At 37.2% G+C, this 27,974-nt stretch overlaps 2 protein-coding genes across 2 annotated transcripts; one reads left to right on the forward strand and one right to left on the reverse strand.

Moving 5' to 3' along the window:
* The first annotated feature begins 5,850 nt into the window (after window positions 1–5,850).
* Window positions 5,851–6,393, forward strand: LOC142605872 (uncharacterized). Its single transcript, XM_075777300.1, has one exon. The coding sequence runs from the start codon at window positions 5,851–5,853 to the stop codon at window positions 6,391–6,393; it is 543 nt and encodes a 180-aa protein (XP_075633415.1).
* Window positions 6,394–11,128: 4,735 nt separating this feature from the next.
* LOC142607306 (receptor-like protein 4) lies at window positions 11,129–21,958 on the reverse strand. Its single transcript, XM_075778748.1, has 9 exons — window positions 21,680–21,958; window positions 20,511–21,563; window positions 19,237–19,387; window positions 19,021–19,095; window positions 18,133–18,201; window positions 17,546–17,614; window positions 16,327–16,404; window positions 14,891–15,099; window positions 11,129–11,763 (listed from the first exon to the last, which is right to left on the reverse strand). The coding sequence occupies exons 1-9, from the start codon at window positions 21,756–21,758 to the stop codon at window positions 11,657–11,659; spliced, it is 1,890 nt and encodes a 629-aa protein (XP_075634863.1). The 5' UTR covers window positions 21,759–21,958; the 3' UTR covers window positions 11,129–11,656.
* Window positions 21,959–27,974: the final 6,016 nt, after the last annotated feature.

Consider the following 27,974-nt stretch of genomic DNA (forward strand, 5'->3'; position numbering starts at 1 on the left):
CCTTTTTCCACTTTATCTAATATTCTTTACTTACTATAATATCTTGTTTGGATTGCGTAGTACCATGTTGGTTGAAACATGAGGAAAGATGAGTGATGGAAGATATAGTTTGAAGGAAAGATTCAAGAGGAAAAATTATTGAACTTTCTTTTGGACTAATGATAATCATAGGTAGGTTTGTATGTCTCATGTTTTCCTCTTGTATAATATAGCTATCAGCCCTTAATGGTTTCCTCAGTTAAATGGGTAGAGAAGTCTCTGCCTTGGAACAAAAACTTTTTTATTGTTGTAGGGCTGTATGTTTCAGCCCCCCATGAATGATAATATCATACATGATACGACCACCGTTTCCTCCCTATAGGACTGCCATTAAATGCCCCTAAAATAAACAACAATGCTAAGGAGTTCTACATAATGATGGGAAGAAGCCCTAAAATGAGAAGTATAGAGATTATATAAAAGGACTAGCTCATTGCATTTTGAGGACCCTTTTAAAGATTACTTAAATAGTATTTTTAGTTAATGTTCTACATTATAAATTGTTTTATTTAAAATCCATTATTCTTACTTTTTTAGATGATTAATTTTCATCGTATTTCTATTAATCTAAAATTGTTTTGGCCTTCTTAAAATTTGAGGAAAAAGTACACAACCTACGTGTTTAAATTTTTTTTTTAAGATCACTTTTTCTCCACAGATTTAGGGCCTTTTACTATTAAGTGCCCTAGGTCATAGCCTAAGTGGCGAGGCCTAAGGCTGGCCCTGATTATATAAGTTAGGACTGCTCAACATCGACAATCCCAGAATCCTGATTTAATCAAATCCAAAAGGGTCATTGGCAATTTCACCCAAATGGCAATTAGGGTGGTGAGTCTGAGATTAATAAAAATTTGGGAAATCAAGCAAGTTTCAAGTGTGACAAATTTCCACCTAATAAACTTGACTCGATCGCATATATATTTCCCTTATGTGCTCTTGGATATGGGGATTATATCTTATTCCCACCCATGAGTGTCTCATTATTTAATTTTTTTGGTTTTAAACTTTCAAGTTTTCTCCTGCTCTTGGATATGGGGGATTACATCTTATTCGCATTCCATGAGTCTCTCATTCTTTAATTTTGTTGGTTTTAAACTTTCAAGTTTTCTCCACCTCTCTCCTGTGTTTCCGACCCTCTGCTAAGTCGTGCAACCGCCACCACATGCAGTTTCTTGTCATACATGGCCATAGCCATGCAAAGCCATCGCCATACGCTCCCCCCACCCCCCCCCCCCCAATCATCTCTCTCTCTCCACCGTTGAGCCATAGTTTTTTCCACCATCATCAATAAGGTATGAGCCATCTCAATTTGTATCATAATTATTAATTGGGGATGAAACACCGAGCCATCTTTGTACGCCATCATTAACAGGTTAACCCTAACTTATTTGGACAGCTAGTTTTTGTTGCTCTGTTATGTTCTGAATTTTTAGCAAACTAAAATCTTTATTCAACCCCCACCCCATCCAAAAAGCAACACCCCTTGCAATGTTTATATCATCTATAGTTCCATTGCAATGTTTATATCATCTTTGACCAAAGGCAATAAACGATCTGGCATGGATTTGAGGCATTTAAGAATGGGTTTCAACATACTGCCTTTGTTTCCCACTTTCTTAACCTCTAAATGTTGCCTCAAGAGTAGCCCTCTCCAACCATTGCTACTGTCATAACTCTCAAACTTTGCACTTTGCAGATAACCCTAATCTTCATAGATTGTAAATCCAATATAGTATTTCGAAACCCAATTTAGAAACAAACTAACAAAGATTTCCCTATACCCAACTACGCCAAAAATATCAAAACTTTATTATTATTTTGTTTGAGGATGTTTTTGATTTTCATTGAAATGAATGAAAAACTGCAACACAGTACAACTTAAATTAACAGTGAAACCTATTATGAAGCTGAGTTAACAATTAGATACAACTTCAAAACTGATAAACACGGAAAACCTTCAATTTTTTCTTAGTTTCTCTGTGCTGATAAGGAAACAGAGCTAGAGAATGGGATTTTTTTTTTTTTCAAAATAACACCCATTTGCAAATAATTTCATTAGTTAGCATCGTTTCTAAACTATTTAAGAAACTAACATCTCAAGTGTGTCAGACTCGAGTTCACTGTAGCAACTCAAGTATCAAAGACTCAATTTCTATGAAAAATATATGTGGAAATCGAGCCTCTAAGACTCGAATTCCACAAATTCATCGAAAAAGGCAAATCACAAAGAAGAAGGCAGATCACAAAGAAGAAAGAAACAACAAACCCAAATCAATCAAAAACGAACCCACTCCTCTGCTCTCTGAACTTCCGTGGCTGAGCTCCTTGGCTCTTCCTCCAACCATCATCGCTATCATTGATGGTGGTCCCTTCTCCAACTCATCTCTCTCAACTCGAACCAAAACCATTTTTGTGATTTGTGGATTTGTTCCTAAAGTGGGTGGGTGTTTGTGGGTTTGTTTTTGGATTTGTTTCTAGGTTCTTGAGGTTGTTCTTGATTTGGTCTTTGTGGGTTTGTTCTTGATTTGGTCTAGAGAAAGGGTCTGGCCTCTAGAAAATGAAGAACGAAGGAAAATGAACCAAGGAAAAAGAGCAAGGAACTCAAGTTTCTAAAACTTGATTTCCATCAAACTGGGTACTCTTCCACTCGATTTGCTATAGTGAATTCAATTCTTACATACTCGATCTATTAGTTTCTTAAATAGTTTGCAAACAGTGCTAACTAACGAAATTGTTAGAAAAATGATATGATTTTGAAGGAAAAAATCCATGGAGAACGCATGGAAGTTTCCTATAGAATTTAGTATCTCTCTACAGAGTAAAGGAAAATTATAAAATACCTCTTTAAGTCCTAAGGTTTATTAGAACTACACTTTGATCCTCCTAATTTTACTAGCTTCGTTTGGGAGTTGATAAGGGAACGAAATGAAATGATCATAAAGGAATGGGAAGGAATAGAATTTATTTAAGCAAGGGAAAGAAATGGAAAAGAAATGAATGCAATTGAATGGAATTAAGTAACCTTTGATCAAAAAAAAATTTAAATAACCTTGTTTAGATGTTTTAGAATAAAGGAATGGGAAAAAATGAAAATGAATGGAATGTAAATAAACTTGTTTAAAAATAACATAGAGGGAAATGAATTGCATCATTTGATGATAATGTTACTATTAGACATCTGTATTTTAAAATAAAGGATTGAATGTATAAGGGTATTTTGAGAATTTTAGTAAAAAAATTCATTAAATCTAATTTTATTCCTTCCAATTCCTCCTAGTTTTGGAGGATTAAAAATTTGAGATTTTAAGGGAATAGAGAGAAATGAGTATTCCCTCCTATCCCATTCTATAAAATAAAATATAAAAAAAAAGTATTCCCTCCTACCCATTCTATTTTCTTCTACTTAAACTTCCAAATAAAGGAATAAACTTTTCATTCCCTCCATTAAAAGTTAAAACTCTCAAAAAAGAAAAATAAAGAATATTTTAAAATTATTCTTTTTATTCATTTTCATTCTATTTAATTCTCTTCTCTCAAACGATGACTAAAATGACTAATTGCTTTTTACAATTCTTGCGAATTGTGATGTTTTTTACTTGTTGGTCATTTCATAATTAGTCAAAAAAACCAACTTTGTTTTGCTTTTAGCAAGTAAACAAAATTATTTTATAAATCTCTTTGGATTGACTGTGTACAATGCATACATTGTTAATATTTTTACACGTCTACGCTTCAACAGTAGATTAGGGTGGTTAATGTATGGGAGAATTTATGTCTTTCTGTTGTACTATTCAAGCTACTCACGTAGTTTTTTTTTTTTTGTTTACATAAAATTTTTAATTAATTAGTGCATCTCACGGACTTATTACTATTTGAGATAAAGTGCAGGTACGGTAAGCTTCATTATTTAACCTATCCACCACAATAAAATAAAACGATATAAATTTCCCTTTACACTTGAAATAAGACTTTAATATTTAACATTACTCTCCCTTGCATGGAGCTCTCTCTTTTGTGCAAGCACGAGGTTCTCCCTCCTCTGGCCTAGCACAAAGGGTATTGTTTTGCTTTTTTACTACGAACATGGCTGATGAGGTAGTTGACAGAATGGAGAAAATGAAGCTAACATCAGAAGAAGAAGAAGTAGAAGAAATTATAGCTATATCTGACGAATGAAGATTAGAAGCTATTGAGAGTTGTAATCTGAGTCTGATTAGAAAATTCCTAACATGTAAGCCCTTTAATAAGATGGCAGCAAAGAATACAATAAGGAGGGCTTGGGGATTAGATGATTCCTTGCAGATCTTAGAAGTGGGGCCGAATCTGTTCCAATTTAAGTTCCAATCTGAATTTGAGATGGATAGGAATGACTGTGGGAAATATACAAATGGAGACAGCTTAGCTCTGGGTTCAAATATGGGGTGCTCCTTTTGACGTGATTTCTCCCCAGGTTGCAAAAGAAGTTGGGAGCAGATTGGGCGAGGTTGAAGAGGTGGAATGGAAAAGAAGGAAGGATGAAATCAATTTTTTTATGAGAGTTAGGGTGGCATTACCAATATCGAACCCTCTTAGAAGAGGAGGGTTTATTGCTGGCTCGAATGGCGAGCAATTTTAGGTGTCATTTAGATATGAGAGGCTACCCATGTTCTGCCATTATTGTGGGATATTAGGACATGATCTGAAACACTGTGCAGCACACTATGCAGCGGAGAAAAATGGTGGAAGTATGGAGTATCAATACGGAGATTTCCAAAGGGCAGTAAGGGGTCATGTAAGGGCTTCAGCTAGTCAACACACCAGTCCCACGTCCAATACGGAGGAGGGTACATGCAGTGGTCCAATACAGAGTTTAGTTCTGATGGTGCCAAATTTGAGGACGACGGCGACAGGCGGTAGCAAGGGAGGTAGGTCTAGGATACCCTAGGAATGATGATAAGGATGATACTGAGAATCCAGGGATTGATACGGAAATCATGCACTGATGGGGTGGATTACGCTGGCCATGCTAACATGAAGGAGAGTAACTCTATGGTAGTGAGTTCAAGCCCGGAAATAACGCAAACTTTAAATGGTAATGTTGAACTGAATACAAATCTTGGGGAGGAATTATCCTTTCTCAAAATGGATGAGGGGCAAGCAGAATACAATTCAGATGGAGTTAAAAGTCTCATATTAGCCTCTAATGATAAACCCACTGATGAATCTAGGCCATCTACTTCTAAGCCCAAAAATACGTGGACTCGTATCAATAGGATGGACTTTGGCCTTGGTGGTTTAGCTAGGGCAATTACATTACCAGCACTTGGGAAGAAAGACCTGAGGGATAATGCTAGCGGGCAGAATGAAGAATAGGAGAACAAAAGAGGAAAAGTGGTTAATGAAGAAGGAAGTTTTGTTGACATATCGGTGGGGGTGGATTACCACCTTTGCCGGGAGCAATGAGGCTAATAAGCTGGAACTGTCAAGGGTTTCGGAACCCTTAGACAGGTAGAAGCCTTCACAAGATTGTAAGGGAACAAGCTCCCACAGTCTGTTTTCTTATAAAGACAAGACTGGACAAGGATGGATTTAAGAATTTATATGGCAATCTTCCTTTTCAGAATAAGATTATTGTTAAGCATCCTAATTCTGGTGGAGGGCTAGCACTTTTGTGGAAAAATACTGTAAATTTGGAGATTATTAATTATACTGCAAACCATGTTTTGGTTGTGGTAACAGAGGAGGATGGATTTAAATGGTTCTTGACTTGGATGGCCGGAAGCACAACAGAAGGAAAAATCATGGAGATTATTGGAATACTTGAAGACTTTTATGGTTGGACCCTGGCTAGTCATAGGGGACTTTAATGCATTCTTACATGCTTCGGAAAAGAAAAGTAGAAGACCACCACAAACATCACAAGTTGAAGCTTTTAAAGAAGCTTTGGAGTCTTGCCAACTTCAAGATCTTGGATTCAAGGGATATCCATTTACATGGAATAAGAAGACACTGGGGGAAGCAAATACAAAGATTAGATTGGATAGAGCCATGGCCAATAAAGATTGGATAGGGAAATTTCAAATGAATAAAATTACACATTTATCAGCACATGCATCAGATCACTTACCAATCATGCTACAAGTACAGTCATTTGTTCAACAAAGGCAGAGACGGGAGAGAGGATTTAAATTTAAGGAATCATGGCTACTTTTGAATGATTGTGAAGATACAATAAAGGAAGTATGGGGCAAAGAGGCTGATGATCCACAGGGATTGGTCTCAATTAAGAAGAAAATAAAAATATGTGGAGCTGAATTAATGAGATGGGGCTCGACAAGAATTGACCTGGATGAAGCAGTTATTAAAGAGATTTAAAAAAAAGTTGGACAAATTGCATGAAGTCAAGGTGACTATTACCAGCAAAGCCGAATACTTAGAGTTGAGTAAAAAGATGGATGAGCTTCTCCAAAAGCAAGAAATTTACTGGGCTCAACGGTCTAGAATTCATGGTTTAAGCATGGTGACAAAAATGCTAAGTTTTTTCATTCCAAAGCAACACAAAGGAGGAGGAAAAATCATATTTGAGGTATTCAAAATGCTCAAGGGCAATGGGTGGAGGATCTAGAAGAGGTGGTAGAGGTAGCTTCAGACTATTTTGACAGTCTTTTTCATGCAAGAGCAGGTGATCAAATGGAAGAGTGCCTGAATGTTGTTCCAAATATGGTTACTGAAGATATGCAGGAGGTCTTGTCTAGTGAGTTTACTGCAGAAGAAGTCAAAGTGGCCCTATTCCAAATGGAACCTACAAAGGCTCCAAGACTTAATGGTATGAACACCATTTTCTATCAAAAATTCTGGTACATAGTGGATGATAATGTTATTTTTGCTGTTTTAGACTTTCTAAATAATGGTAACATGTTACCTGAGATAAATCACACAAACATTATTCTTATTCCTAAAGTGAAAAGCCCAGAAAAAATGTCTAATTTTAGACCAATAAGTTTATGTAATGTGATTTACAAAATTATTTCCAAAGTTTTGGCAAACAGATTGAAACAGGTACTCCCACACATTGTCTCGCCTACTCAAAGTGCCTTTGTGCCAAGGAGATTGATCACAGATAATGAATTGGTGGCCTATGAGACATTACATACAATGCATGCTAGGAAGAAGGGACTTTGGCATTGAAATTAGATGTCAACAAGACTTATGACCAAGTTGAATGGCAATTTCTTCAGGGGATTATGGAGAAGATGGGCTTCCTAGCACTGTGGATAGAGAGGGTGATAAGTTGTGTCACTACTCCATCCTTCTCTATTTTGGTGAATGGAAAATCTTATGGTATGACACATCCATCAAGAGGAATACGCCAAGGAGATCCACTATCACCGTATCTATTTCTCTTATGTGCAGAAGGCTTCACTGCTCTGTTGGCAAAAGCAAAATTGGAAGGGAGGATAAAAGGAGTTTCTATTTGTAGAGGAGCACCCAAAGTCACTAATTTACTGTTTGCAGATGATTCTCGATTGTTTTATCAAGCTATACAAACTAAATGGGAGGCTATAGTAAAGATCCTCCAAACATATGCGAAGGCTTTAGGGCAAAGTATAAATTTGGAGAAGTCTTCAATTTATTTTAGCAATAACACAACAAGTAGTCAAAGGAAACGGATTCTGCAAATTTTGGGAGTCAAGGAGGTGGAGAGGTTTGAATCTTATTTAGGGCTGCCAACCTTGATTGGACGGGCTAAGTACCACACTTTTTCTTATCTGAAAGACAGAATATGGAAGAAATTGCAAGGATGGAAAGGCATGTTGTTATCTAGAGCTGGAAAAGAGATTTTCATAAAGGCAGTGGCTCAATCTATACCCACATACACTATGAGTGTTTTCCAACTTCCTTTGAAACTATGTGATGAATTGGATAGCTTGTGTGCCAAATTTTGGTGGGGACAAGTAGGTAATGAAAGGAAAATTCATTGGAAGAATTGGGATAAGTTATCTTCAAAAATGGAGGGTAGTATGGGATTTCAGGATTTAAGAGATTTTAATTTAGCTATGTTGGCTAAACAAGGTTGGAGAATGATTCAAGGTAATGATTCATTGTTATACAAGTGCTTCAAAGCAAGGTACTTCCCTCAGTCCTCTTTTCTTGATGCTAAAGACTCACCAAGTTGTTCTTATGTGTGGAGAAGTTTGATGGTTGCATTACCTATCCTTAGATCAGGTTTCTACTGGAGGGTAGACAATGGGTGTTCAATAAGTGTACTAGGGGATAGATGGATCTCCAATCACCCAACAAACAAAGTTCTTCATCCAATCCATGAGCTATTTGATGAGTTAGTTGTTTCAGAATTGATTAATCTGGAGCTGCATGCATGGAGAAGTGATATGATTATGTCAATGTTCCACAGAGAAGATGCCGAAGCAATTTGTAGAATTCCCCTGAGCCAAAGAGATGTCTCTGACTCTATCATCTAGATGTATAATAAAAATGGGAAGTTTTCTGTTAAATCAGCATATAAGGTAATAGGCCAAGAATGTATTGACCCATTGTGATGAATTAACCAATTAATTAGCCAAGTTGATTAATTAATCAGATTAATATGCAATATGCGTGGCAGCACAAACAAATCACCAACTAAAATAAAATTCAATGGAAAATAAAGATAACACGGTGATTTATTGACGAATGGGGAAATCCTCCAAGGCAAAAATCCCACTGGGTGATTTTAAGGTCACCACTCCTGAGAATTTACTATTATCACAAAAAGCTGTTACAAGTAAAAGAATCTTAATACCTTATACCAACCTACAGTTGAACCCTTACCCCAATACCTAATTGGACTTGTTCTGTAGTGACAATCTCTCCCTTTTAATGCACGAATCTCAGTACGTGACTAATCAATAGATGCGCAGATCCCAATACGCGACTTAATCACCAACTTAAGAAGGACGTTGGCTGCAAAGGTCTTCAATTCATCACACGATGAAGATCACGAAACTGCTTGGTCACAAAACCCAACGGCGTACAAACGCAGTAGCTTCTTCAAGAGAAAGAATAACTATGGCGAATTAGGTTTCCGGTCACAATTTGCATGAACAACACTTTGCTTCATACTCGTGCAACTATGTCACCTGTGACGGCCCTTAAAACAATCCTTATATATGTTTAGGGTTGAGAGAAAAGAAAGTCCAAACATCTATTCACGGATTGGATGAAAATCAGAACTAAAAATCTGTTTTTCATAAATCTTGATAGATACCCTATCTATCGAGCAGCTGTCGAGCATCCAGCTAGAACAACTTTTTAAACCTCGATAGATACTAGCTATCGAGCTTTAAAAACCAGCACTTCTTCACTTGTTTCTTGGACAAACTTGCATGACTTTAACACTTGAACTTGAAACCTTGTTCCTTGAAGTATTAAACACATCCTAGATCTACCTAATTAAAAGTCAAGTGCGTTTTGTAAAAGGATTAGTCAATACATGATGACATATATTCCTAACATGAATCACTTATGTCCTAACATAAGGTAGCAAGAAGGATTCAAGGTAATGGAGATAGGGCAGAATCTTCAAGGGGCTGTGCTACGAAAAAGATTTGGCCGGTATTGTGGAAACTTCGAATCCCAAATAAAATCAAAGTCTTCGGGTGGAGGGCATGCCATGATATTTTGCCCACATGCTTCAATCTGTCAAGGCAAAAGATCATCAATGAGGATAAATGTCCAATCTGTACTAGGGAATCGAAGTCAACCATTCATGCATTATGGAAGTGTGTTGCGGTGTAAGATAATGGGCAAGAAGTATTTCGAAACTGCAGAAAGGGTGTTCAAGATTTCAAGATATGATACAACTGATGGAGCATCTGATGGACAGATTAACGACAGAGGAGATGGAGCTGTTTTGGATTCAATCATGGATTATATGGAACCAAAGGAATTGTGTGGTGTATGGAGGGAAATTGAAGGACTCAACTAGCCTAAATAAGAGAGCAGATGAGTACCTTGAGGAGTATAAACATTCTCAGATGCAATTGCCAGTGAGTCCGGTGGAGCAAGCCAGCAGTGAGGTTTGGCAACCAGCTCCACCATTTGTCTACAAGCTAAAATTTTGATGCCACAGTCTTTTCGGGGTTGGAGAAATCTGGTGTAGGAGCAATAGTTCACAATGACAAGGGTGAGGTTATGGCGGCAATGACTGCTAGTGGGCCGAAGGTAGTTACAAGTGATGAAGCAGAACTTCTTGCATGCAAAAGGTCCCTTGAGTTCGCTGTGGATGCTAGGTTCACAAGATTGATTATTGAGGGAGGTAATGTCAATGTGATACAAGCTATTTCTTCATCCTTGGCTAACCATTCATTCCTAGGTAATGTGGCGGATGATATTTGTCATTTAGTCCATGGTTTACAGTGGGCTTCGACTAGCAAGATTAGGAGGGGGAGGGGGGAAGGTAACAAGGTAGAACATGTTCTTGCACAACATGCTAGGAATTTAGATGATGATCTGTATTGGATGGAGGATTCCTCTCCACCAGCATTGGAAGCCTTGTATCATGATGCTTTTATTATTATGATTGAATGAATGAATGATCCTTTTTCCCACAAAAAAAAAAATATATATATATATATATATAGAAGTTGCAGGATGATAGCCATCTTCAAAGTCCCTAGTTCGGTCTTAAAACAATTCTGGCAGATCAAAGGTGAAATTAAAAGATTTTTCTATATTTTACATGAGAGAGAGAGAGAGAGAGAGAGAGAGAGAGAGAGATTCCTTTATTCATGAGCGTCAAGTCAATATCACAGCACAACTACTGCAACAGAATTTGTAAAAGCTTAATACGTAGCACACATGATCACTGAGCTTATAGAGGTCTCCAATGGACATGATCTTAATTAACTGATGAATGATGATGCTTCTCTAATCGCAAGCTCAGTGAACGTCTAGTAAGTAAATATAGAATAGGACCAAGCACTTGAACCACAACATTGAGCACATCCCATATCAGTGTAACAGTGAGCACATCACATATCAGTATAAACAGAAAACACAACACAACTACAGGAGCATCAAAGAAACCCCGAAAAGGTAAAACAAACAAAGAAGTAAAAACTATAAATCATCTCCTTGAGAAATTTTGAATACCTAAGTTTTGTCATTTCCAATAAATATAAAACAAGCCATTGTGGGTATACATCTGAGGTTAAGCAAGTCAGCATACAACGTTACGAAAAGAATCGCCAAAGGTGATCAAGGTGATCATGCAGCAATAATGAACCTAGGAACAGTTGGCATATCGGTGCGTTGCCATTACATACATTGCACTATAGATTTACATCATATATTCATCAAAATGCTGCAAACTGGGTATGATACATTGTGGGGTTACACCTTTGTTCTGGTCAAAAATAACACGAGACCACATTGCATTCAACAGACTGGCATTCCTTGACCCCATTTCAGAACAAAATGTGAACAAAAGCCAAAACTCTGAATCGTCCGTCTGAAGCAGTGCATTGAGTCATTAGCATCATATTCAGATATTGTATAATCACACTAGAGATCCACTTTCTACATCTTTTGGGTGAGAGAAGACCATAAACGTCAATATTCTCCTTTTCTGTAAACTCTGTTAGTAGGGAGTAAAAGGTGATGGCAGTCCCTTTGCATGTTGGCTCTCCATTTCAAGAAGCATCAAAGATTTCTGCCTCTGATACTTGTTTCTCTTTGCAGCCAGTGCTGAGAAAAAGACATGAAATTAGATTGACATTCAGTAAAGAAACAAGCTTAATACATAACATCCTTTCAACTGATAAACTGATTTTCTTTTTTGATTGGTAACATCCCATCAACTGATTAAATGATAATGCGTAAATAAATTAAGAGCATGTTGGTCATCAAATGGACAATGGAACAGCTTGATAAATTTTAGAGAGCATTTAAAATTCCCAAATTTAAACCAGAAAAACCCATAATATAAGAAAATTGAATTTTTTTTTCAGCCAATTATTGAAGAAATTTTAAGTTTTCAACCACAACTTCCAGTAATGTATTCAGAGTGAGATGTCAATGACTGCCCCTTCTGAAAACAATCCTATATATGTGCTGGTTTTATGTATAAAATAATGCATCAGTGACAACCATTCGAAGCAGTTTAGTTTCCACAAGACATTCAAACATCTGGCTAAGATTGGAACAAACAGAAAATTCACAATAATGTAAAAAGCAAATTCAGTGCAAACACAAGATTTACTTGTAACCAATTATTCAGTGACCAGGTAACTACAACTACACCAAATTTACCTCAAACATGTGACTTTCCTTGCAAACAAGGACAAATGAAGCATTGGAATCTTTTGATTCTTGAAGCAACAGAAGAAATTAATTTTTTACACAATCTACAAACTAAGAAGCTATCACTTTTAGAAGAAACTACCACTTCTCATAAAAGCTTAGACTAACAGGAAAAGATGAATTAAATCAATTCACCATTATTCCGACCCCCCCCTTCAAGTGTGGACCTACACGACTCCTTAGTCAATTAGGCTCAACACAAGGAGATATGTTTAAAACTCATGACCACTTGCTCTGATGCTATGACAGATTATTACTCATCCCAAAAGCTTAAGCTTGTAGCAAACTATGGTTTTAATCATTCAACCACTATTCTAATAGATCAAAGTTCTATTAAAAAATAAATCAAAGTTTAATTTCACCAGTATGACGTTCAAAAGAGATATCCAACTGTTATGTTGGAAATCAGATAAAGTGGAAGAGACCTCTGATTATGCCAATAGCAAAACTAAAATGCTTTGCTGTGATGTATACTTCCAAAGGGAAAAAATAAAAAATCTTTAAGTTATTGAAAGACCGCAGAATCTTGATAGCCCAACTGTGGGCAGTGCATCAGATCTCCCTTGATGAATAAGAGACAAAAAGCACATGGAAGTTCCTCAACATACAAGCAAAAAACTTTTCTGATGATGAGATCAAAATAATAAAGGTACTAGAAAGTAGAAACTTAAAATGGGTCTACATATCCACAAAAAGAAACTTGTATATTGGATTATTTTGAAGATATTCCACAAATGAGATAACTGGACAACTTGTAAGTTGGAACCTATACCATACATAAACTTTTGGCGGTATATTCAACGGCAACAAGCAAAAGGTGCATTTCCCTTTTAATGGAAATGAATAATGCATAATGGTTGACATTATATACTTCATTAATGCTTTACACTAAACCCAAATCAGATAAGTCAATGCACTAAAACATATACTACTAGACAAAATTGCTATGGACTATAGTGAAGATGAAATGATGCAGCCTATGTCAACACAGAACTTGGGAATGTGGTGGCTTGGTTCTTTGTTATTTTTACTTGATAAATAAATGCACTTTATTATGAATTGACTTTTCATTTTGTTGCATCATGCACCGTAAGATAAAACAAAAACTTCATAAATGTTATAGAAAAATTGTAGATATACATATATGAAAGGTATATTTATCATAAGTTTGAAACATATTCAACTAATAACTAATCTAATCATCGCTTATGCAATAATATTTAACAAAACTAACTAAATGAATCAAATTAAAATAAATTTATAAGATCCACAATCATATTGGTCGAACTAAAATATATATATATATATATATTTTTTTTTTTTTTTGGATAAGTAATAAAGAAGTATATTCAAAAAACTACCTCATGCATAACGGCACAAGGCATATCAAAGATTACAGAAAGAGAAGAGAAAAAACTAAGAGAAAACTAATTACAAAAGAGAGAACTAAGAAATATGGGGAGAGAATCACTAGAGGTAAGTCCCCAAGCACTAAAATAATATTTTCTTTCTCTTCATATTCATCATCTTTCCTAATCAACTTTATCTCCGTAGTCCAAGTCCATGTTATCATTATCTTGCAAAGTCATTTTATCATTAATATCTTCTTCATCTCCAACATTTACTATCTTTTTTTCTTCTATTTCAATAACGTTTCTTTATATTTCTTCTTGTCATTCAAGTTTCTTGGACTTCTATAATGATAATAAAAAATGAAAAATTATTATATTGTTATTTAATACTTTATTCATAGTATATAATAGAAATTTGCAAATGTGAAAGTGAAGTGCCAAGTGTGTGTCCAAATTTTCCATGAGAGAAGAAAAAAAAAATTCATGGTCATGTTATTTTATCGGGTTCAACCAAGTACCCAATAATTTTATGTTAAAAACAAGTCTAACAACTAGTTGGACTCAAGTCAAAGCACAAGTTGAGCAAAAAGCTCAACTTGAACCCACATGTCTAAGTATCATCCATATCATACGATACGCATCTTTGTATCGTATAATTCTTTACCATGATCGATATGCATACGATATCGTATGTTTTTTGTTCAATTCGATATGTATTGTACAATACGTGTGTATTGTATGATACTAACAACTATTGTTATAGCCTAATTAGCATATCATTCTAGATTTTAATTCTTTTTTATTCTGGTTCGTAGTAGAATGAGAAACATGGGAGTGCTTTTTAATTTTCATGTTTAAGTGATAAACTAAATGAATTATAGCTTCAGAGCTAGGAATCAGTAGTTCTAAATGGAAATAAGGCGTCATAATCTAGTACTAAGGAGCTACTTGGTATTCTAAATTCAAGCTTATGTCAGATAGTGAAATATACTCTGAATATTCTTATGTGTCACTTTTAAAAGGACAAAAAGAAAACACAGATAGCGGGGGGCAGATACTAAAATGATACACTACAGTATCTCCAGACAGATAAAAGAGTGCAAAGGAAAAGAACATTGAAAATGATTGATGAATTTGTCCTTCCTTTTCATCATACTTACACATTAAATCTTGAGGGAGACCAAAGTCATAATCATTTCTACCCCTTCTGATGCAGAACATGTATATCACCAGCAGAAGCACACAGAAAAAGACAAGACTTGATAAGCCTATCGCAATTTTACCCTTGGTAGATAAGCCGCCATTTTCCCAGAATAAAGGACAGTCTGGCAAAGTAGGTCCACCACACAAACCTTTGTTACCAGAAAGACTGTCAAGAAAGATTTAAGCTCATTATGTAAGGAACTATATTATGAAAAGCCACTTCTAAAAAAGATTAATGTAACCCACATGTCATTATGCAATTAAGGACATCTAGGGTCAGTAAGTTTTAAAGACATTTAGATGCCCCTTCATTTAACTATATTTGCTGCAATGATATTCTTATAAGAGGATAACTTGTGTTGATCAGTCATGAAATGTGTGCTTTCTTTTTCCACAGCAGAAAAGGTTCTGCAGTTACTCTTATTTGAACCTCTCAAGGAACAAATCTTAACTAGTAAAAACAAGGGTATGACCTTTTGCTGTTCATAGCTTTCTGTGGAATTGAGGAAGGGTAAAGAAGTGAGATGATGTAGAACACGGGTAGGAAAACAGAAATAAAAGGATTACATTTTTTGACCTAACGGCCTACGTCCACAAGATAAAGCCCTAACGGCTACATCTTCACTATAATATCATTTGTGTTTTACAATGAAACAAATATGGGGTATTTATTGGAGGCTCAACCCTAAAATAACCATACAATAAACCATGGTTTATTGACTTGTAGTACTAGTAGTATTCCTGGCTTACACATCAAGGATTGGGCTTGCACCTTCAGTCCTTGACTATGATTGGGCTTGGTAATCCTAACACACCATGAGAGATATATTTAAACTAAGAATTCAAGAAAACATGAGTTTGGTAGCTTGCTGAAACAGTTGCTCCATGGCTTTAAAAAAAGTATCAGGGGATTACAATGTCTAAGAGACAGGTTTCTCTGTTCCTATGTGATTTTCCTTTTTTTCCCCCTTCAAAGAAGATGCATGAGGTAGAGAATTCATCACCGAGCCTGCTTTATAAATTGCAAAATCTTTCTGCAAAGGAAACATGCCCAGAGAGGAGTGGCAGGAAAAAATGTTTTGAGGGCATATGTTTTGGTTCAGGTCATTGAGGATCAGATAGCAAAAGGAAAACATTATGAAATAAAAAAGATTTTAACAATTTAGTTCAACTGGAATTTTAGGGGATTGAATAGCTGAAAGAAACAAATGCAAGAGCTATGAATGATTTAGCTAAGGTTAGAAAAAGATAGAAGCAATTTAGAACTAAAGGGAGCTTAGGGCCTATCACAAATCATGTACACTACAAAAATTTGTCAGCTTACAGATTCTATAGCATTTGAACTAATATAACAAATTAATTGTAGCTGCTAGCAAATTAAATTATATCATACTCAATTGCTCCACCATGTACACCAATTGAAAAAAGTTCCTCTGGTACTCGTCCTTCTAATAAGTTATCATTCAATAGCCTGACAAGAGAGAGGTGTATTAAGAAATGATAGTAACCCTGTAATGAAAAAACAAAAATGGGGTCTGTAAATGGTGGTTTAGATTCAGGAAGTAAGTTAGTTCATGTCCTTGTTAACCATTTTATTAAAATTTCAGCTTTTAAATGATGGCTTCTAGATGATCAAGTCCGAGAATGTTAAAAGGATATAACATTAAAGTAAGAGGTGTTATTTGCATTTCTAAAGTAAGACACTTTGAGAATATATTTGATGCAATAAAACATTATTTACTTATCAAAAAACAAAACATTATTGAAATTATTTCTTTAAACTAATGCACTATTGAACACCTGTTTCTATGTCGAAGAACACCATTAGAAGTGCCACACTGCCATTATGGTATTTTAAATTACTACTGTAACAATACTCCTAAATTTTATTTTATTTTTTTTAATGACTTGATACCTGACCAAGGCAGGGCCCTTCAGATCCACCCATGGAGAGTAAACCATGGATACACAACCCCACCCACCAGAACCATGTATTAGGTAATCCAGTGAAACTCTTAAGCGGGGATCGAACCTTGGATGTCTAGGTCTATAGCTCATCCCAAGCATAAAATAGGGAAGAATGCCAATGCAGCCACATCTTCCACAATACTAAATGCGTTACTTTGGGAGAAGGTTTTAACACATTATTTGAGAAACTCTCACAAAATGCATTACTGTTCAAAGAAAAACCCAACACATGTATGGAGTGTCTAAAATAAGTGAATAATGGGTGAAATGCTTGATAGTAGAATTTAATTATAACTTAAAGAACTCTAGCTATTCAAGTTACATTTTCCTTCACATTTGGCTTAATTAACTGTTGGGCAATTGATTATTTTAGCTCTAAGCTTTCTCCTTTCTTTCTGTTTTTGTTTTGTTTTTTTTCCAAATATGGTGTAATTATAAGCATTCGGCTGTGATACTTTTAGAAAGTAAATGGTGTCTTCTGATGAGACATGGGATGCTAGATGCCAGATTACTGAGCAAGCCACTATCCATGCTAAAATATACTATTAATACAGTTCCTAATGACCACAAATGACAATATATGATGTTGATAGATATGTTTGATAAAATCCAGTGGTTAAATTGGATACTGCCAAACTACTTACACCAGCTGCAGATTTGAAGATGCTAGACTATCTGGAATGGACCCTGTAAACTGATTGGATGATAAGTCTCTGCGAAGTAGAAAACATAATAATATATGTAAACAAGCAGATTTTTGTATTACACTTGAGCTATCTTAAAGGAGCCATTAAGTGTACCGTAGACAAGTATTAATCATACTTAAAAAGGGGAAATTGAACACTAGATAAAGATTGATCACATGGTAAAACCATCTAAAAGAAGAAAAGCATTAATCATACTTAAAAAGGGGAAATCGTAATTTTCCAATGGTGACGAAATTTATTAAATTGGCAAAATAAATTGAAGGGAGCAAGGCCCCACTTACATGCACCATGTAAGAACGACCAAAGAAAAAAGGAACATGATTGAGCAATAAGGTAAATTATTTTCAAATAAACAAAGGCAAAGAATCTTCCATGAAATTATGATCAACTGAGTGATATTATATCAAATAAATATATTAGTGGTTTACAGTGTGGCACTTACCAGAACATGCCATATGCAGTAGAAACCAATACTATAAGTCTATAATTGTAATTTACAAACTAAACAAATGCTCAATACTTACAGCCGTATGAGAGATTTTTGGCCTAGCCCAGATGGTAATGTACCGCCTAAAGAATTAGTACTTAAGTTCCTGTACATTTAGAAAAATTCAAAATGTTAACCAATCTATACGTTAACTACATATTCAAAACCTATATGAATTGTGAATGCGTACTCCAACAATTACCAAATTAGGTTTAAATGTAAAGCAAAGAAAAAAAAGAAAAAAAAAATGTCAACATTAAAGAAACCATGTTAGAAGTTAGAATATTAACCAAACTCGAATAGGAGAAAAAGCACAACCTTGTAAAGGTATAAACAATAGAAATCTATCAAACTCACAATGAATGGAAAAAGGAAAACATCCATCCCTTTGACAATTTACTTATGAATGTGTGCATCTCAATCACTAGACGAAGTATAAATTCCTAGACACAACTTTGATTGAGGTATCATCTGATATCAACTTTTAACCACAATTGCATTGTATTTATGCCAATTAAAGGAAGCCACATAAGATAAGTACAAATATGCAACAACTAGCATGGGAATAACTGGAAGTAATACAAGTTCCTAAACATAATCACCATTCTTCTCTCATTGCTTAGGATATTTACCTGGCATAACTTAGAGGAGGTCCAAAAGTGGAAACTGTCCTTGAAAGCGCAAGGACAGGTGTGATAAAATAAGACTTCAAGAAAGAAAAAAATATGTAATGATTATATGATAAGACATAGTGACCTATGATGGGGGAGAAATTATATCTGTTCCAAGATAGAAAAGAATACTCAGAAAGGGCTCATTGAACTCTTTCTAACTGCAAAACCATCATAATTTTTTGACACAGTAATATGTTGAATCAATGAATATAAAAGATGCACAACATTAAGAGTTGGCAGTTGATACTTACAGGCTTACCAAGTTTGACAAAAGACTGATCTGGTCACTAATATATCCTCCTTTCAAGCCTTGAGTTCCAAGATCTCTGAAATGTATAACTTGATCAATATATAATACTTAATGACTAGGAGTTTTGGCCCAAGATTATAGCTTCTTAGATTACCAGATAGAAAAGGAAATAAAAAGTTTTGACACAAATGGCTTTGAAAGTAAAAGAGATTATTACATTTGAGATATCACGAGGGATTTTCCATCCTTGTTGAGATGGCATGTAACTCCCTCCCAAGCATCCCAACTTGTAGGAGCACAAGGATCGCCATTCCAACCCATTCTATCAGGAACACGAAGCGAATCCTTCAATGCTCTCATAGCAACCACTACAAAGGAAAACCTGATTAGTATCAGCTCACATAACCTAAAGAATCAAGCACATTCCTAAGATTCCTAGAGTCTTTCTTTTATATTTTAATCACATTTCAGCCTTGCTTATATCTCATTTTCACCAAATCATTCTTGTTATCAAACCATTACATTATTATTGACATTTTTTTAAATATGTAGGTTACACATGCACTTGGTGGGATTCAATACAACAATAAATCCTTAGTCCCAAAATTTGGGGTCAACTATGGATACTTGACAAATTAGACTATTTTGGCCATATGAATTATTTTCTTATATTCCATTCTATCTGAAGTCATGGTCTCTAAAAAAACTGAATAATAAATTAAACAAACGGAAAATAAAGATAGATCCTAGGAGCCAACACCTAGGCTTGCTTGGAGTCAATACCAAGCAAGGGAAAACCACTAGGTGTTAGCACTTAGGTTTTAGGGGGGCTGGAGTTGGCACCACACCATACGATGGAGATCATTTTAATTGAAATCTTTTTCTTCTTTTTTTTTCATCAAAATAAGCTCCCTTTGATAAAAGTACAATATTTCCTCATATAAGAAAAATAAACCCTAATTATAATTGGCGTAGAAAACCCTAATTAACTAATAACCTTATAAATAACCTAAAATTAAAATTAAAATTAAAATTAATTTTCTCTATTGACTCTCCCACATCGCTCTCCACCAATACCTATGGAAGAATGAAGTGCCAAACACGCCTCTAGATTCTCTCTGTCTCATGAACGAATGATGCTAAAAGATGGTACGTAAACTTCGCAGACTGAAATGTCAAAAAACAAAAACAAAAAAGTAATAATGAAGAATATTAATTTATTCACATTCATTTCTCTTCCAAATTGAGTTTTCTAAGGGTTTTGGAGTGAAATTCAGCAATTTTCAAAGTCGGGTTTGGTTGCAAGAAAGAGGAAAGAATATTTCACACCTTTTTTTTTTGGTTTAAATTTAAAAATGTAATATGAATCCAAATCTTTGCTTCCCTACATATACATTTCGTCTCTATAATTTAAGTCTAAGTAAGTAAAAAAGTCAAAAAATAAAATAAAATTGTTTCCCCAAATTCAATTTCAAGAATCTCTTTGTTTACCTTGATCAGGCACAGTAGAAAGATCAGCCGGAACCAGCGCGTAATTCTCGAGCCCAGAAATCACCGGCGACCCAACCGCCTTGACCAGCCTCACGGTCAACACAGTAGAACTCAAATTCTTGACCGTATAACTCCAAGTATAAGCTGCGAAGCCTCCAACCTCCTTGTAAATATCAATCCGATTCACATTATTGCCATTGACCAACACATCGAACACTCTCTGACCTTCCTTGTTCACGCTCGAATCCAGCTCCGCGAAGTGAAACCACAGCAAGTAATCCAGCTTCGCATCCACCTCCAAATCGTACTGGATCTCTCCCCCGTCCGTCGTCACCGCCGTCTGGTACAGCTTCGCCGGAAAGTAATTCGGCGGCGTATTGGCCCCGCTTATAGCATTGTTTGTGCCTATCTTCCTCAGTGCGGAGGAGCTGCTGGCAATATGAGATTGGAAGCTGTAGTCCGATTGCCAGGACCGGCCGAAGTAGTCGGTGTCGTTGGTGAAGCCTGGGCCCCATTGGGGGGAGCCGCAGGTGAGTCTACCATAGTTGACGAGGATGAAACTGTGACCGATCGAAGCGGCGTCGTATGAATTCGGGTCGATTTGGTTGATCTGGAGCGAACCGATTACGGGCGGGTCAGTGGCAATGCTGTAAAAACAGAAATCCGCTTGACCGTCGGTGACGTAAGCGAAGAGATCAGAGTACGCGCCGTCACGCGCGAGTGACTCAGGCCAAGGCGAGCGCCAGGAATAGACCAAAGTGCCCTCCACGGAAGCGTCGAAGGAAGGAGAGTGAGACTTGCCGTCGTAGTTGTCGTAGACGGTGAATGTACGGAAGTAGTAACGGCCGTTAGGGAGTGAGACGGTGTAGCAGTTCTTTTTCCCGAAGGAGAGCGGGAAGTAACGGAGTGTCTTTTCCTGAGAGTGATGGAAGAGTAACGGCTCCGAGACTATCGCCGCAGACCCTCCGGTGTAGTTGCGGTCGGAAAGCCATGTGGTGTTGAAGGGGTCCGTCGTGCTGGTGGGACCGCCGCAGTCAATGTAGTATGAAACGTCTGTTAAGAAAAAACACACACACACATATATATGTAGCAGTAGTCAGTGAATTAATTAGTGACAGTTAATAATAAGTTAGTGTTATTAGTTATTAAGGGAAGAGATTGTGCTTTACCGAAAGGGTTGGGGGTGGTGGAGGTGGAGGAGCAGAGGAGGGGGAAGAGGAGGAGCTGGAGAATGAGAAGGAGAGACATTTCTTCTTTGGTTTTGGGTTTTGGGTTTTGCTTGTTTGCTATGCCTATGCAACTAGCATAGCAAGACGAGAGAATTGGGGCGCGTATGTGTTCTGTTCGGACATTAAAGTTGGTTAGGGACTGAATGGGAAGGAAATAAAGTAAAATAAAATGAGAGATGGGACCGAGATTAGCGGGGAAGTTACTTGACTGCGAATAATGGAATAGAGAAGACAAATCGAGGAAGGTAGCTGATTGATTTCTTTGAAAAATGGGTGCACGTTTAATTAAAACTTATTTAATTTGACTTCGATTAAGTTATATGAGTTCGCTGGACTTGGGGGGGCTTTTGGCCGTTAGGTCTTGCGTGATTGATGAGGTTGTAATCGTAATTGACAGGTTTCGATTTTTAATTATGGGATTTTAGGAAAGTCTTCCATTTAATATATATATATATATATATATATATATATATATAAGAAATAGACAACTTAGGGATTACAAAATTAGGCACGATTAACCCATTTAATAAATGGGTCGTGTTAGAGTTAAGAAATCTTGACCCGTTTAATAAACATGTCGGGTTAATGTTGACCTATATAGTCGGATACTCATGAGTTGACACAACACGAACTCGACATGTGAATACAAATTGCCACCCCTACATAAGGTTTAGAAAACTTTTCTATAACTTGTTGAACAATTTGGAATCAGCGAAATAAGTGCAGAGTGAGCAACACCACTGAATAAACTTCCTAGCCTGGCGAAAATACATCTCCTAGAATTGTAGCAGCAACGTGTTAAACCTATTTCAAAGTAGCTCCCAAAGAAAATTGTTTGTAAACCACCTGACCCTGGAATGCTAAAAACAAATTTTGATGGTGCAGTCTTCGAATATTTGAATTCAATGTGTGTCGGTGCAGTGGTCCACAATTCTCTTGGAGAAATAATGACAACTTTATCCGAGATATCCCTATCCCCTCCTCTATGGTCGCTCTTGAAACTATTGCGGCAAGAACGGTTGTCCAGTTTGTTCAGGAATGGATTTGCATAACTCAATCTTTGAGGGTAACTCAAAAATCTCCATCTTTGCTAATGAGTCAAAAAATAAAATACAATCGTCACTCCCTATAATGACAATCAAAGCAAGTGTTACACATTTATTGCATGCATTGATGATGAAGAGTAACGGACAAAGCAACGATAACAAATGGAATATGTGCATCAGACCATCAATTTAGCAACGCACTAGTCATTGAACATAAATACAGGAATTCATTGTTCATTAAGGCGATGAACAACTATAAAAGAAAGGAATAATAGAATCAAAAAGTACATACAAAAATTCATCCAAAAACCACTCCAAGTCAATTCCCCTCTAAACATCTTTTTCTCTTTCTAACTTAAGCATAGGAGTGTTCTAGGCAAACACCACATCGGTGTATCCCATTTCTTTTCAAGCTTTATTGCAGGTTTACATTGAAGACGTGACCAACCCAACTTCGGCCATCTGCTGAGGCAAGGAGCTCAACTACTGATTTTTTGGCATCATCAGTTTGGCACCATTTGTGGGGACGTTAATCATCCAAGCCGTCTTTCCTAAGTGACAAAAGAGACCCTCATACCACAAGATAGATACCAAATAAGCTACACAACAAATTCAAGCCCTTACAGCCATTGTGGAGGAATTGACTCACCAAATTGAAGAGCTACGGAGAGCCACTGAATCTCAAAATAGGGAATGACAGTGGACTACTGAGAACCAGTATGAAGAAGAACATTGGAGAATCGAAGGAAACAACAATGAGGAAGAATCAGACAACCAGGTCAACAGGAGGACGAGGGCGTCGGGAGAAAACTCGTCCAAGATGGAAAGTGAGCTCTATAACATAAGGAGGGAAATGGACGAACTCAATGTAGTGAAGGATAGAGCTGTGGAGAACTTGGACATAATAATTCAAAGGACAGACTCACCATTCACCACTAAAGTGTTGAATCGCCCTCTCCCACTAAAGTTCTACCTTCCCCAGTTGGAGTCATTTGACAGTTCAAGAGATCCCTTGGATCACATCGAGTCTTTCAAAACTTTGATGCTTATGCAGATGACCCCAGACGAAGTAATGTGCAGGGTCTTCCCAACAACGAGGAAGGGCGCAGCGAGGGTATGGTTCGACAAGTTACCCTCAGGTACCATTGCAAATTTCGAGTAGCTCAACAAAGGTTTTGTTCGTCACTTCATTGGAGGACAACGGCACAAGAAGCCAACTGGACATCTTCTCAACATCCACCAAGCAAAGGGAGAATCATTGAGACAATACGTGACATGTTTCAATAAAGAGCCGCTACAGGTGGATGAAGTGGAGGATCAGGTCATCCTGACAACCTTCCAAGCAAGATTGCTACCAGGAGATTTCTTTTTCTTAATCACTAAAAGTCCATCGAAAACAGTGGCAGAGCTACTCCACAAGGCCCAAAAGTATATGAATGTGGAGGACACAATGACCGCTAAAGGATTGACGGCCAAAAGAAAATAAGACGAAGGAACTAGCCACAACCTTAACAAGAAAAAGGAAGTACGAAGCACTGGGCATGTGACAAACAAAAATAGGAATCTCTCATATCAAAGGCTAAAATTTACTAACTTCACTCCCCTAGTGATGCCCATTGAACAAGTATTAATGCAGATAAAGGATGAACCTTTTCTACAATGGCCCAGACTGATTTACGCTCCAATAGAACTAAGAGAAAGAACAAGTACAGTAGATTTCACCAAGATCACGAACATCGCACTGACAAATGCAAACATTTGAAGGACCACGTAGAGACCCTGATTTGTCAAGGGAAACTACAGAAGTTTGTACAAAAGACAGAGTCATACAAATGACAACAGAAGGACAAGAAAGATAAAGAACAAGAGATTAGGCGCAAGAAGGCACCCATAGGAGAGATAAGGATGATTTCAGGAGGATTGGTAGTAGGAGGATCTTCTAAATCATTGAAGAAGGCATATGCAAGGGAAGTGAACAACGTCCATTCATGGTTCCCGCCTTCAAAGATGCCAAGGTGCAACGAGCCAGATATCTTTTTTTCCAAAGGAGGCACCTATGGTGTTAGGCAACCCTATGACGATCCGCTAGTGATAATGCTTAGAATGGAAGAATTCAACATCATCGAGTACTGGTGGACAATGGGAGCTTAGAAGACATCATCTATCTGCTCGCTTTTCAACAGATAAAGTTGAGCAAAGAAAGGTTTTGACCTTTTACTTCCCCTTTAGTAAGTGTCACCGAAGACAAAATCATTCCTAAAGGTTGTTAAACTAACCATAATTGCAAGCACTTATCCAGCACAAGTCTCCAAGGAGATTGATTTTCTCATAGTGGATTGCCCATCGATGTACAACATCATCCTTGGACGACCAACACTCAACAAGTTGAAAGTGGTGACATCGATTTACTATCTGGGGGTGAAATTCCCTACAGCCCATGGCATAAGGGAAATCAGAAGAGACCAAGTCCTCGCAAGGGAATGTTACCAAGCCACCCTAGCGTCAGGGGAAAATCATACATGGATGATAGATGAACCAGAACCTATCCTCAAACTGTCAGAAGCACCACAAGAGATCGAAGTCATCCCTGGAGATTCATCCAAGGTTTTGAAGATAGGGTTAGGACTTTCAACCTTAGAGAAGACAAAGATAACAACCTTCCTAAGAAAGAACCAGAATGTTTTCGCTTGGAAACATGAGGATATGCTAGGAATCGACAGGGAAGTCGTCCAGCATCGTCTCAACGTCAATCCAGAGTGAAAACTAATGCAACAAAGACGAAGAGTACTTGCACCTGAATGCAATGAGGCAGTGGCAGAGGAGGTTGAGAAACTCCTGGAAGTAGGTTTTGAAAGGGAAGTGTTTTACCCTGATTGGTTAGCCAACATGGTGATGATGATGAAGAACAATGGCAAGTGGAGGATGTGTGTCGACTTCACGGACTTTAATAAAGCTTGCTCGAAGGATCGACCAATTAGTGGATTCAACTGTTGGACACAAGCTTTTAAGTTTCATGGATGCTTTCTCTGGTTATAACTAGATCATGATGGATGAAGAAGACTAAGAGAAAGTGTTTATCACCAGCCAGGGGTTGTACTATTACATAGTGATACCTTTCAAACTAAAGAATGCCAGGGCCAGGTACCAGAGATTGGTGAACCATATGCTCTCTCAGCAGATAGGAAGGAATATGAAAGTATATGTAGATAATATGCTGGTGAAGAGTAATGACAAAACAGATCACCTGGATGACCCGAGAGAGACCTTCAACACATTACGTAAGTTTAAATGTAGCTAAACACAACGAAATGTGTTTTTGCTATCTCATTAAGAAAATTATTGGGCTTCATAATGTCTCAACGGGGCATAGAGGCAAATCTAAACAAGATAAAGGCGATAATGGAGATAAAGTCCCCAAAAACGGTGAAGGATGTACAGAGCTTGACTGGAAAAGTTGCAACCTTAAACAAATTCGTCTCTCGGGTGACAGGTAAATGCCTGCCTTTCTTTAAAGTCTTAAAGAAAGCCTTTCAATGGACTAACGAGTGAGAATATGCCTTGACAAAGCTAAAGGATTACCTGACATAGCCGCCATTGTTAAGTCTTTCAATAACAAGGAAGAAGCTGCATCTCTACTTGGCACTATCTAACTTGGCGGAGAGCTCAGCACTGATCAGAGAAGAGAAAGAAGTACAGAAGCCGATATATTATCCCAGCCAAACATTTTAATGAGCCGAAGCAAATTACCCTTAGAGAAAATCGCCTTCGCCTTAGTAGTTGCCTCTAGAAAACTCAGCCCTACTTTCAAGAACATCTTATCACTGTCATGACTGACCAACCAGTAAGGAAAATGATGAACAAGATAGATGTAGTAGGACAACTCGTCTAGTGGGCCATAAAGCTTGGCCAATTAGACATAGAATATCAGCCCCGGGTTACAATCAAAGCCTAGGTCCTAGCCGATTTCATCGCAAAATTTACCTACCCTTAAGAAGAGCAAGAGCCTCCAAAGAAAACATGGACGATTCAAACAGACAAATTAGCCACCAAGAAAGCTGGAGGAGCAGGTGTGGTCCTCGTATCACCAGAAGGGAAAATCCTAAAGTATGCAGTTAGATTGTAGTTCCCAGCAACAAACAACGAAGCTAAGTATGAAGTACTTATAACAGGCTTGGGTCTGGCAAGAGTACTGAAAGCCAAAACTCTCATCATCCAAGCCGACTCTCAGCTCATAGTTGACTAGGTAAGAGGAGACTACGAAGCGAAGGAAGAAAGAATGTAAAAGTATTTGAAGATCATCCAACAACTCCTGTCGTACTTTGACAGCGTCGATTTCTAGCAAATCCCTCGAGCAAATCCCATCGTCCATTATTTGAAAGAAGGACGGCTCCCAGAAGACAAAACAGAGTCATGAAAGTTAAATGTTAGAGCTGCTCGCTTCGATAAACTTACTCTTTTTTACAATCTCAACGTTTTTTTAGATGTGATTAGAGGGCTCTGGTCCAAGGAAATGTAGAAAGAGGGATTGGGGAGAAATGAGTTTGTTAAAGGCCTTAATGGTCTTAAGATAATCTCTGACCCTCTCAACATGAGTATGGTACCTCTTCTTCAAACGAGGGCAAATGGAAGCTACAAAAACAAAAACACATTAGTATCACATCTACTTAGAAAAATTTTACACATGCAAAGAGATTAAACAGAAAGACACACCAGACATATCAGTACCCTAACTACAAAGCAATTTGGGAGAATTATCTAGGTCCTCACTCAAGACGAAGAAAAAGTTGGTTTTCCAATTTTGGAGAGATGAGGAAGAGTCAAGAACCAACCTTGAACTCCTTCCCCATGGTTTAAACTCCCAGTAGCCCGGATCTTTGAATTGTCTTAGACGATAGAAGTGCATAAACTCGTCAATCCTAATGATGTCCCTGTCATTGGCAGACATCCATATCACCATACAACAAACCTCTACTTCATAAAAGCACACTTCATCAACGTAGGAGTGACAAGCTCTGTTGTCATCATCGGGGACCCTAATCCTTACAAAAGAAGGGAATTAGAACCTCTTTCTAACCCTTTTCTCGTCCTTCTCCTTAAGAGAACAACGTATTCCCCAGACTTTATGCAGGGTAGAAGGAGAAGTGACTTCAAGGGCCCCACAATCCTCAGACGAAGACAAATCTGTCTCG

Source organism: Castanea sativa, chromosome 8 (genome assembly GCF_040712315.1).
Source record: "Castanea sativa cultivar Marrone di Chiusa Pesio chromosome 8, ASM4071231v1".
In the NCBI taxonomy this organism is placed as follows: domain Eukaryota; kingdom Viridiplantae; phylum Streptophyta; class Magnoliopsida; order Fagales; family Fagaceae; genus Castanea; species Castanea sativa.

Coding starts and splice junctions, on each gene's coding strand:
- LOC142605872 (XM_075777300.1), top strand. CDS start 5,851: ATGGTTGGACCCTGGCTAGTCATAGGGGACTTTAATGCATTCTTACAT.
- LOC142607306 (XM_075778748.1), bottom strand. CDS start 21,758: ATGTCTCTCCTTCTCATTCTCCAGCTCCTCCTCTTCCCCCTCCTCTGC. Junction 21,564..21,679: donor CACCACCCCCAACCCTTTCG/GTAAAGCACAAT, acceptor TTTTCTTAACAG/ACGTTTCATACTACATTGAC. Junction 11,764..14,890: donor TCTCCCTCAAGATTTAATGT/GTAAGTATGATG, acceptor TCTTTTTCTCAG/CACTGGCTGCAAAGAGAAAC.